Source organism: Protopterus annectens, chromosome 3.part0 (assembly GCF_019279795.1).
Source record: "Protopterus annectens isolate FY-2018-M chromosome 3.part0, PAN1.0, whole genome shotgun sequence".
Classification (NCBI taxonomy): Eukaryota; Metazoa; Chordata; order Ceratodontiformes; family Protopteridae; genus Protopterus; species Protopterus annectens.
In genome coordinates, this window is record NC_056731.1 from 1,363,685,865 (window position 1) to 1,363,698,692 (window position 12,828).

General features: G+C 43.1%; 1 protein-coding gene across 1 annotated transcript in view; it reads left to right on the forward strand.

The window, feature by feature from the left end:
• PDE7A (phosphodiesterase 7A) overlaps positions 1–12,828 on the forward strand; it is a 1,297,734-nt gene that overhangs the window by 806,239 nt on the left and 478,667 nt on the right. Inside the window, exon 8 of the mRNA XM_044065847.1 lies at positions 971–1,115. Within this exon, the coding sequence (XP_043921782.1) occupies positions 971–1,115 (145 nt within the window). The remainder of the gene's footprint in view (positions 1–970; positions 1,116–12,828) is intronic.

Genomic DNA, 12,828 nt, shown 5'->3' on the forward strand with positions numbered 1-12,828 from the left:
TTTAAGGAGGCAAGAAAACCAATAAATCTTATAATTTCAAGTGGAAGAGCTTTTCTAGGTGGTGCCTAGTCAATAAGAGGACTTGAATGGGTTTCAACCCCTCTGGTTTTGAAATATTTATGTAAGCTACTTAGAGATGATTTGTCATATGCTTCTATCAAAGTGCATTTTGTGGCCATATCAGCTTGTCTGCCTGTGGATCCCCATCTTTCATCTTTTTTGTGATCAAACAGTTTATGAAAAGGGTGTTGCACATGAGACCCACTCAAAAGCAAATTTTTCCTCCAGATGCTTCCATTGCATCAGACCACCATCACATATTGGGACCCACACCCCTTTCACAAGAGGAAATAATGTCAGAGCATCTAGAACCCTATAGCTTCTGGAATCCTGGACTCCATCCTTAATTATTTTATTTCTTCCACGCTTATTACATCGTATTTTGCCTAGTTAGGATGTGTTGCAGGGATAGAGGAAAAAGACTGTGTGTGGAAAATGAAAAATCAAGAAAGAAGTATTCTACGTGGCTGCTGAGAGTAGGCCAGGATGGAGGGAAGAACAAGAAAGGAAGACACTTGGATGAAATGCATGGAGGGCACTTAGGCAGCATAGGGGCTGCCATGGAGTCCCTTGCCTAAGGCTCCATTATACCCAAGACTGGCCCTACTTGCATAAATTCTGCCTGAAGCCAGTCATGGCTTCAGAGCTTTATCTCACCATTGCCTGTGGAAAAACATGTCTGGGACTGGCTGCTTACTCAAGCGTTTACAACCCAGTACTAAGATGTTCAGAAGATGTTAAAACTTCCATTACTATGATGGGAACCTTACAGTATTGTATAATAGCACTTACCTTATCATGTCTGACAGTTTAACTGTACTGCTAACACAAAAAATAAATATACATTTGTATCTTTGCAACTTAAATTACTTTTTTTAATCTTAAAATACACTTTTTATACTTATTGTAGGCAAGAAATGGAGAGACAGTTAGGCTCCCTAATATTAGCCACGGATATAAGTCGTCAGAATGAGTATCTCTCTCAGTTCAGAGAACATCTGGATAATGAAGACTTGTCTTTGGAAAATTCAGCTCACAGACATTTGGTTTTACAGGTAATGCATTTCCAAGCTTCTCTATATATAAATTTAGATCATCAAGGAATTTTACCTTGCAGTGTATTTATAAATGTGTGCTTTTTATGATTTTATAATGGATATATCCATTTTATGAAGTGTAATAAGGAAATTAAAGCACTTTCCCTACAATTTCAAAAAAAGGCTCAAACCCTGCTTTGTACTAGGGTAGCCTTTTAAAGATGCAAGTTTAGCTGAAAGCTTATAGGGTTGTATAATGAGTGTATAGTCATTAAGATATGGAAGATAGTGCCAAAAGCATGTATCCAGTAACAGGATGGTATAACCTTCACTGCATCCTATTCATAACTCTTACCCTTTACCATGCAGGTGTACAATGAATGCATTACAGAGAAGCCAGTGGAATTCTGGGATCTTTACTTCCAGTGAAATCCTCCTAAAACTGATATGCTGTATCTGATATCACTTTCTTCTTCTTCACCCACTGCAATATTTAAAAAAAAAGCTGCTGTTACAGACAACTTCATTCCTTTTAATTATCCATTCATAGTGAGTCAGGGTCAGTAGTGGATTTTAGCCAGAAACTGCACACATTATATCTTTCTTCATATCATTCTTTACTATTCACTAATTCTGGGTAAGTCACTTGAGGCCTAAAAAAAAGCTATCTTTAACTTTAGGAAAGAAGTTGATTTCTTAACACTGGTGCAACTTATTATATAATAAAAATGTTAGCACCTCTGGAGCTTTTCTCCCAGGGCCTCCGCTGAAAATGGACCTACGTCCAGTCGGACACTCCTGGTCAACAAATATAAATAAATAAATACATACATAAAAAATTAACCTTGTAGGAGTTGGGACCTTGCATGCCTTAGTTCGATTTTGACATAATCAAGAAATGGAAAATGAGAGGGTACACAAAAGTGTTTAGGGTAGAACATAAGTTGTATATTGACTTTGGATATTCATCTATGCAGTATCCCAAGACCCGTAGGCGTTCTCACTTTACAAAGGATGGTATTCCTACAAGTTTTTAGTAGCAGTCCCATTCCAATCCAAGCACCATGTCCTGACTGATGTCATTGTTACAGTATTCCTAACACTTGGATTATCACCGCTGTTGTCCTGCCTGGTACCAAAACATTACCTTCCCAGTATCCTATACCCGACATGTAGCGTACATCCAACATGTGACAGCCCGCAAGCATAGGGGTATATAAGTGGAGGTATGTCTGTACTTTATCAGACTATTTTACTACCAGCCTGAATGCAGGTTGTGTATCCATCCAACTAATTGTTGTTTGGTCATTGGTACCGTTGCTTTGTATACTCTTAAGTGCCTCATTGGGGAACCTTCCTTTATTTTTTCTTAAGTGCTTTTCTCTCTGGTATTAGATGTCAGCTAGGAGGGTAAGTGGAAGTGTGGTAGGCAAATCCAGTACAAAGACTTGCATACCTAGTGTCTTTTTTTTTTTTTTTTTTTACTTACAAGGAGAACATGGCTACAAAGCTTGCTCCATCTATTAGTCCTGTGTACCTAAGACCTTGTGGTCATATTTGTTCTTGCTTAACACTTTCTTGGACATCCATCATCTCAAACACTTGGCCCAAGATGGTGGATTCCGTATCCCTGGATGTACCTCCACCACCTAAGAAAAAGCTTAAAAAGCTTTGGCCATTGACTCAGTCATCCCTTTTTGACTTTGATGTACCCACTGAGATTTGTGAACCCACAGTACATCCGCTTCCTCCTCAGATGCCCTCTACCGAGACCCTGCTCGATGCCAGCATGGCATCTGAGGCCTTGACAGCTGAGGATTCTGCATACAGAGGAGAACTGAGAATCATCTTATCAGAGGGCATATCTCAAATCCTAGTTAGGGAAGAGATTTTGGGTAAAACTAATTGAGATACATCAAGAAACTGAGCCACCACATTTAGTACAGCCAGACATCCCACCAAAAAGAAGTGTCAGAAAACTAAACATGTTGCTTCCCCCTTAACCACCTCCTTCCTCTTCTAAGGAGAAGGAATGGTTGGACTTCTCTCAAGGCTTGTTTAAGGTCATTTTAGCTATGAAGCCTCGTCCTTTCTCTCAGTTCCCCACCCTCAAAGTATTTCTTTGGATTCATTTGGTTGGGAGGGTGGCCTAATGGTTAAGGTGTTTGCCTCACAAACACAAGGTGCAGGGTTTGAGTCTCACAAGGGATAAATGGCTAGGCTTAAAATGACTCGCAAAGGCATTTAGCTTAGTACTAACCTATGATCCTATGATCTTCCTCTGAAGATGAGAAGGCTTCTGATTCTGACCATTTTCTGGCCTACTCCTCCTAAATGTACTCTCCTGGCCAAGTCCTTTGGATGATGAGAACTGCATTTCACCTGATTCTCCAGTAGAATTAGCTTCTTTTGGAGAGCGACTCTTAACTATGACAGAGCATTTTGAGTGGGATTCTAGACAGATCTCAGGGGCGCATAAAAGATACTTCAGTCTTTTGGAAATGGATACTGCAACCCATTCCCCTGTACCTCCTGTTCTTGAGACTTTTTTTATGCTTTTCATTGCACTTCTGCTTCTGATTCACAACCTCTAGCTCCCAAAAGGCCATTCACATTTTGTAAAGTCTTTAATTATTTTAAGTTTTTGTTTAAAAATTGTGTGGCGGTTTCCATCTCACCCGATAAGCCTTCTAAACTCCTTCACAATGCCAGTGGCCCAGCCTTAATAACGGGAATAGCAGAGCTATTGATAGGTGGGGTAAAAAAGTTTATATCGCCTCTCCTTTGGCATTCATGCCTGTTAATTACAAAACCCGGATAACCAAGTATTTGATATCCAGTCTCAGTGGTTTATATATTTGTGTTCAAACTCTGCACACACCACTGTACTCAATAGTAACATATATACTGTGCTTTTCTCCTTGAGACTACAACTGGCTAATATGATCGTGTCAGACATGTCAATGTTCTTGCTTATGTCCATGTCACACTATTATTTGATACTATACAATGTGTATATATAGTGTTGTTACAACTGATTTTTTTAATATTTTTTATTTTGTATACACGATTTCTGTATGTATTGATTTTTTTGTTATTGTATTACATATCTTTATTATGATGTTAATATTTGTTTCAAATTTGTTGAATATACAGGAGCTTTTCTTCTTAGACCTCTGCTGAGAAAGGGCTCCTAGCCCATTCAGACATTCCCAGTAAACAAATGTCAAATAAATAAATTCTTTATGGTAGTGGGGAATTTGCAAAATAAATTCTTTATGGTAGTGGTGAATTTGCAGAATACAACGAAAAATACTAATCCTAAACAACAAATGTTATCCTTACTTAATCAGACTATACAAGTGGCCTGACACAGCATTAAATGTAGTTATGATGCTGCAGAGGCCACTTTCAGAGCAGCTGCTACAGGCTGTGTAGTTCAAAGGTGTGCATGGTTATGTAGTCGGCCTATTCCTGAGGACCTGAAAACAAAAATAGTGGATTCCCCTTTAGACAAGAATCTCTTGTTTGGCCCCCAAGCCACAACCTGTTTCAAAACCCTTCAAGAGCAGGGTAAAACCATGAAGGGACTGCAGACATCATCTGTTAACCTCTGTAACTAGGTACCAGAGGAATTATCCAATCGAACCTACCTCTTTTGCCAGAAGGGACCCTAGGTCTAGCCAGAAACAAGGGAAGGCTCCCAAAAAGATATTCTCAGATAACCTACAGAGGGATGCCTTGTCTGAGAGACCTCCTTTTTGGAATAAATGTCTGTGATAACCTGTTTTTCCCCCTGATCCCCAGCTGTACCCTGCCCTCTCAAAAAGGCTGACCCAGTCTTTCTCCACCTAGGAAAAGATTACCACAGACCAATGTGTGCTGTTTATCATAAAATATAGTTACACTATGTCTTGGATACAGATTCCTCCTCTAAATGGCATACCCCTGCCTTCACACAATCACATTCATCCACTTCCACCCATTTTACACTAATTACAGGCACAAGGCCCAATAGAGCTGGTGCTGGGAGAAAGGGTTTTTACTCGAGACTTTTCCTAGTGCCAAGGAAAAAAAGGCAGTGGCAACCCTTACTGAAAAGTTCTAGCTTTCAAAATGGTCTCACTGCACAATCTGCTACCTTCTATTACACCCAAGGCTTTTTTAACATCCCTAGATCTAAAAGATGCTTACCTGCATATAACAATTTGGACCCCTTGCATGATTCCTTAGATTTTGGTCATCTCACTACCAGTTTACTGCTTTGCCTTTTGGGCTTTCTAGCCCCAGGAGTTTTCTCAAAGTGTTTGGCACCAGTGATTGCCTTCTACTGATCCGACGGAATTCAGGTTTTTCTCTACTTAGATGACCTGTTAATCCAAGTTACTTCATCACAAATTCTCCTACACCACTTCCAGTTCACCCTCCTCTGCCTATCTTTAGTTGGAGTTCACAGTTGGCTACAGGGAGGATTTTTTTGTAGCTATCTCAGGAGCTGATTTTTCCTGGGTTGCAGGCTGGACATAAAAAGAATGCAGGCTTACTTCAACAGAAGGTACAGAGCCTTGCAAATTACTTTCACAACATTGTCTCCCTCAGCCAGTGCTCAGCCAGGGTGATCCTAAGGGCTCTGAGGTTCATAGCAGCTACTACCCCAATGCTTTCCCTAGCCAGATTCTATATGAGAAAAATCCAATAGTACCTGAAAACAGTTTGGTCTCAGCACTGTCACCCTCGGGACACACAGATTCCCTTTTTTATGTCTTCTCAGATGAGAACTTTTATGTTGGAAGAATCAGATGAAAATCAACACAGGGCTTCCCTTCTCTCCTTCAGCCCCAGTTCAGAAAATACACGCACAGATGCTTCAGACAAGGCATGGGAACCCTGGATGGGCACCCAGCAAGTACAGGGCAGATGAAAAACAGAGCTACTAAAGGAACACATCAACATGAAGGAAAATGAGGGCTGTTATCCAGGCTCTTCAGGTCTTTTCACTTCTCTAGAAACCAGGTACCCTATGAGTGTTTACAGACAAAACAACAATAATGTGGTACATGAAAGCAATGAAGGACCAGATCTTACAAATTGTGCAGATTGCCACAGAAAGCCTGGGATCTTGCCACCCAGAAAAACATGTCGCTCTCAGCCACATACATCCTATCACAGGACAATATGTTGACAGTCTCTTTAAATAGGTCCTTGGAGGACCCTCACGAATGGACCCTAAGCAGACAGGTTTTCCAGGGCAAACTTCACCATCTGAGGACTCCTCAGATAGATCTGTTTGTTTCAGACACCAAGAAATGCCTCTACTATTTTACACTAGGGACCCTTGTCCCTCAGCTTGGAGGACAAATGCTTTCACTTTTCAGTGGACAAGGAAGTTCCTCTACAGATTCCCTTCACTACCACTTGTTCCAAGAGTTCTTCTAAAAATCTAAAAATAAAAAACAAAACTCTTGCTAGTGATTCCCTTTAGACCAATACAGTATTGGTTCCATTCTTCTTTTTCTAATAGCCAGTGGCAAGTATTACAAAGTGCCACACCAAATGTAACTCATCACACAATAGAAAGGGTTACTGATTCACCCCTATCCTGTCATGCCTAAACCTAACTGTGTGGATGATAGGGTTGTAATTCTTTACAGGTGCCATTTATCTGGGGATATTAAGGTTCTCTAATAAGTCTGGGGGCCCACCACTCAAAAATCTTATATAGATAAATCGAAGAGATTCTCCTATTGGTGCCAAAGGAATGGACAAAACCCCCAAAATTCTGAGGTACCTTCCATTCTGAAACATCTCTGTAAGCTCTTGTATACATGTCTGGCCTATTCTTCTATCAAATCCCACCTGTCAGCCATCTCTGCTTGCTTGTCTCTCACTCCCCCATTTATGTCCAGATCTGAGTTCAAGTTATTCCCTAACATAGGTCCTGCATTTTAGACCACCTAGAAAGCCCATTCCCCCTACTTGGAACTTCAGCTTTGTGCTGGAAAAACTTACCATACTTCCCTTTGAACCAAAAGCAACAGCAGCAAACCTTAAACTCTGCACCTGGAAAACTATCTTACTTCTGGCCCTCACTTTAGCTGAGAGTGTTTCACAGCTTCAGGCACTCATGGCCATTCTTTCCTTTCTTTTTCACAAAGACAAGGGTGATCCTCGGGGTTAATCCTTGAATCATGCCTGAAGTTGGGGGCATGAAGGCAAGAACTTGCCATGCAGAAAGTAACAAAAGGAGATGGCCATAGAGATCCAGCTTGCAATGGTTTGCTTAGAGACTGGCAAGCTGGATCTCTAAGGCCATAGAGCAGCCCGTAAATCTACCTACCTTGTTTCCCAACCCACAGAATCAGGGATAAAGTATACTACATTCTCCTGACATTCACAGACAGCTACGATTCTATTTGGACAAAACAAAATCCATTCAAAAATCTGATCAGCTGTTTCTTTCATGGACTCTAAACTGGGTCAGCCAGTCTCCAAGCAAACCATTGCAAGCTGGATCTCTAAGGCTACCTCTTTTATTTTCTGCATGGCAAGTCCTTGCCTTCATGCCTTCGACCTCACTCTACCAGGGCAGTAGCAGCCTCTGGAGCTTTCTACTAAGGAGTGGATGCTGGGTCCATACTGGAAGCTGCCACCTGGTCATCTTTACATGCTTTCACTAAACACCACAGGATTGAATGCTTTTCAAAGTCCAAAGTTGCCTTTGCTTGGTCAGTCCTAGTTAGCCTCTTGGATAATTCTTGCTGCCTTTTAACCAGCCACCCTTACTTTCCCTTTAGTTCTGGAAATCACTTAACAGTGTTTTGTGTCTTTCTGTCTTGATTATATGTTCATAGGTAAGTACTAGGCTATCTACCCAAGGGCATTTATAAGCCTAGCCAGAATGTGTTGGCTTTTGCCACCCCCTTAGATTAGTTCCCTGTGCTTCTGTCCAGCAGAGCCATTAGTTCCCTGTGCCACTGTCCAGCAGAGCCACTGCAGTGATCCCCGGGGTACATTTTTTTGTTTCCCATCCACCCGTCAAGGTTTCTCTTGAAGAGTGTTAGTGAGGAGCTGTGCCTGATGTATATTGGAATCCTGTTCCAAAGCATGGGGAGTCTCTGGGACAGGAATCTATCCCTCCAGCATGTCCTATGTATCGTTGTGGTGAGGTTTATATCTCTAGAGCATGTGGCTCTCCGGATTTGTTTTTTTTTAGGTGGAGCATGTCCATCAATTCTGGGTTGGACATGACCTTGTATGTCAGGCAGAGATCACCTCTGAGTAAGCAGTATACAACAGAGTACAGCTAGGGTTGCCACCTTTTCAGCAGGCTAAAGTGGGACATGGGGGTGTGGCCAGTATGACACTGGCCACACCCTCTACCATGATGTCACCACAGGAGAGGTGAAGGCGATGCTGTTTATGGGTACGGCGGATGGCTGCTAGAGTGGCTAGCTAGCTGGCTGCTGGAGTGGCTGGTTGGCTGGCTGCTGGAGTGGCTAGCTGGTTGGTGGGAGTAGCAGCTGAATGGATGAATGACTGGATGGATGGCTGCCTGCATGGATGTATGGCTGGCTGGCTGGATGAATGGATAGATGGCTGACTGACTGACTGACTGACTGACTGAATGGATGGATGGATGGCTGGCTGGCTGTCTGGCTGAATGGATAGATGGCTGGCTGGCTGCATGAAGGGATGCATGGCTGACTGGCTGGCTGCATAAATGGATAGCTGGCTGATTGAATGGATGGATGGCTGGCTGATTGAATGGATGGATGGCTGGCTGATTGAATGGATGGATGGATGGCTGATTGAATGGATGGATGGCTGGCTAGATGAATGGATGGATGGCTGGCTGGCTGATTGGAAGAATGGCTGGCTGGATGGATGTCTGACTGGCTGGCTTGCTAGAAAAAGAAAATCTCTTTTTTTTTTTAGCGGCTGTGGAAGCGCTTAAAACAAAGCACTCCTACAGCCGCAATCTTTACAGGGCTCTTCCTGCCCCATTCCCCACCCCTTTCATGAATTGCAGCCAATTGTTGCACGAATTACAGTACCCGGACCTAACAGGCAGCAGCTTTGCCTGCATGTCCGGGTTGGTGACGTAACTGAATTGCCATGGAAAAGCCAGAAGTAATTGCAGCTTTTCCACAGCAATTCAGTGCGATTGAAAAGCTAGACTTTTCAAGTCCCACTACTTTCCACAGTGGGCAACGGGATGAGACAGCTCAACCCGTGAGTATCCCGCTGACAACGGGGCGGGTGGCAACCTTAAGTACAGCTGTAGTTTCTTGAGTCAGGCTGCATAGGGCATCTGTTTGAGGTCAGTAATCCTCTTGGTAAGGTACTTTTGTTGTCTTTCCAGCTGTTGCAGGTGTCTTGTAAGATACACCCCAAATGGGGCGCTGTATTCTATGATGGGTCTAATGAGTGATGAGAGGAGAGGCACAATAACCTCTTTTGTTCTAGATGCGAACCCTTTTGTGATTAGGTGGGCCACATAGAAGGATTTTCTAACCATCTTGGCAATATGATTATCAAAGGAGAGATTACTATCTGCTTGGGTCCCCAGATCCCTTATTACATTTTCTGTATTTAGGGGACTACCACCTATGTGGTAGTTAGCAGGTACTTTGTTTTTTCCAAAGGGGATGACTATGCACTTTTTGGCATTTAGCTTGAGGCCATGATTTTGACAGCAGGTATCCATCTCAGTGAGACCCAGCTGGAGGGTGTCTGTATCAGCCAGAGAATCAATTATGGCCCCTACTTTGCAGTCATCTGCAAACTTTGTCAGCCATAGTCCTATGCTTGCCTGTACCTCTGAAAAGTATATACTGAACAGGAGGGGTCCTAGGACTGAGCCCTGGGGGACGCCACTTGTAACCGGTTTAGAGTCGGACGTAGAGCCTGCAACTCTCCCCATGTGGGTTCTATCCATGAGCCAGCTGGCAACCCATCTCGTGACATAGGGGTTTATGTTCAAGCTGGTGAGCTTGTCTATAATACTAGAATGGGGCATGGTGTCGAAAGCCTTTGCAAGGTCCAGGTAGGCTGTGTGGACCTCCTTTCCCTCGTCTAATGCCTTGGTAACTGTCTCAAAGAAGTCCACCAGGTTTAGGAGGCATGATCTGCCCTTAACAAAGCCAAACTGGGTAGGGTCCAAGGTTTGGAGGCTCCCAATGTCTCTGTTAATGAGTTCCATGATGATGCATTCCATAGCCTTGCAGACCAGGCTAGTCAGGCTTATAGGGCAATAGTTCCCAGGGTCCGTTGTGGCTCCACCTTTGTGGAGCGGGATAACTGTTGCTGTGCACCACTCTGTGGGTACGTAGCCTGTAGAGAGGCTGAGTTTGAACAGTGTGTTTAGGTGAGGGGTTGGTTCATTTGTAAGACACAGCCTGGGACACTGTCCGGTCCCATGAAGCTGTGTTTTTGGCTTTGGATAGGGCTGTTTTAACCTATGTGTCAGTGATTGACAGGGCCGTACATTCTTCTGGTATGGTTATGGGCCCTTTAGGGGGTGAGAGGGGGGTGAAGTTTGCACTAAACCTGTCTGCCAGAATATTGGCAATATCAGTCGGTTCAGTGTATTTTGTGCCATTCTGCACTAACTCAGAGCAGATCTGAGACTTTCCACTTAGGTTTTTGACATAGCTAAAGAACGCTTTGTGGTTATCTTTGGAGTCGTTGGCAATTTTTTTTTCGAAACTAGCCTTGGATGATTTAATGAGGGATCATAGTTTCTTGCTGATACTGATCAGGGACGTCTTTCCTTTTTGGGATTTTACCGTACTAGTTTCCTCCTTCTGTTGTATAGTTCGTTTATGGCAGAGGTCCACCAGACTGGTTTCCTTTTCTTTGAGGAGTGAGTCTTGGTTTTATTTGGGATAGCACGATCCATGCATTCCTGCAGATGTTCATAGAGTGTCTTTGTAAAGGTTTCAGCAGCTTGGACAGCATTGTCCTTTAGCATGGGTGCTGTGAACCTTTCCACATCGGCCTTGAGTAACGTCAAGTTTGCTTCTGAAATGTTTATCACGGTGGTTTCCTTGATTAGGGGTGGGGGCGGAATGTGGATATCCAGAGTGATTAGTCTATGGTCTGATCTAACCAGCGAGGGGTTGACCTCCGGTGTGGAACACCAGTTGCCCATGTTGGTGATGACCAGGTCCAATATGTTGTTCCCTCTGGTGGGGGTGTTGAACAGTTGATCCAGGGCGTTCGAGTTTATAAATTCTAGGAAGGCGTTGAGCAAGGGAAGTTCTCCCAGTTTACGTTTGGGTAATTGAAATCACCCAGTATTAGGGTGTTTGGTAGGACCTTCATATTTCCCAGTGTCTCCAGAAATGCGGAATTGGGGTCCTGGGCCATGGTGGGTGATCTGTAGCAAGCTACAGTTTGAATTGCAGTTTTGCCCGTTGTTAGTTGCACATGGATGATCTCTGATGCATTGTGCTTTGCCACTAACCTGGAGGTGCGGGTGTCCTTGATGAATATGGATACACCCCCACCTTTTGTGTTTCAGTCTTGGTTCTGTGGCCTAAAGTTACGGTATGAGTTATAGCCTAGTAGTGCTGGGGTGCTCTCAGGAGCCTTAAACCAGGTTTATGTTACTGCACGGATGTGGATGTTCTCCATACTAAAGAGTGCCTTAAGTGCATGCATTTCGAGGTTTAGACTTCTGGCGTTGAGTAGCATTACCCTCAGTTTTTGGTTACTTGTGCTATTTATGGTGGTACGTTTGTCTTTTGAGCCTTGCTTAAAAAAGGCACTATGGGGGTGGCAAGAGCCTTGGCCAATATTCGAAAGCCTAAGGGTGTTTGTATCTTTTTCTTTTTTTTTTTTTTTGTTTTACAAAAGTTCTGAGTTGTGGGAGGAGTTGAAACAGAGCATTTTAATTTAAGGCAAACAGAACAGGAAAGGTTTAATTTCTAACAACTGCCAGTGCTCTTTGGCTATTTTTTTTCCCCCTACTTTCACTGCCCTGCTGTGCTCTAAAACCCAGAGGGTCTTGAGCAGTCCACCCTTAAATAAATTTGACTTTAGAAGGTTATTCCAGTTCTAGCTCATCTGTGTATGCTAGTAAGCACTAGATCATATTGGGAAGTATTCCTTCTTGGGCTGAATAAACTTCACTTATGCTCCTTTTTGTATCTTCCCAATAACTAGGTACACACTTCAGTAGCTACAGCATTACCCCTTGACAAACTTACTTTTAAAATTCCTGACTTAGTTCCTAGTACTGTCCTAGAAAAGACCTGGGAAGATGCTGCAGTGCACTATGGCTGCCTGGACTTTTACTTACGGATGTACTGCACCAGCACAAGCACACTGAACAGATAAAGGAGGAGAGAACACTACCATGCACCTTGTGATGTTTCCTATGTAAGTTGCACACTTTGTCCAGACTGAAGTGTTTTCTTAACTTGCTTTTCCTGCGAGAGGAAAGGCAAGCTTCTTCATTCCAGATGGCTATTTGTGAGGGGTTAGTTCCACTGAAAAATCACTGATTGGCTTACTTTGCAGTTTGGACAGTTGCATAGCTTGTCAGTTGTTTTGGCTGAGCTGTGGGCTGCACAGCAGTTCACAGGCAAACTCAACAAATATCTAGAAACCTCTTATCTTTATATGTAGCTGCTGTTTCGTTACTTGTCTGATTAGCTAATAAGTATATCTTCCACAGTACAAAGAAAAAGTCTCCCTGTTCCCCTGTTTGACCTATACCAACATA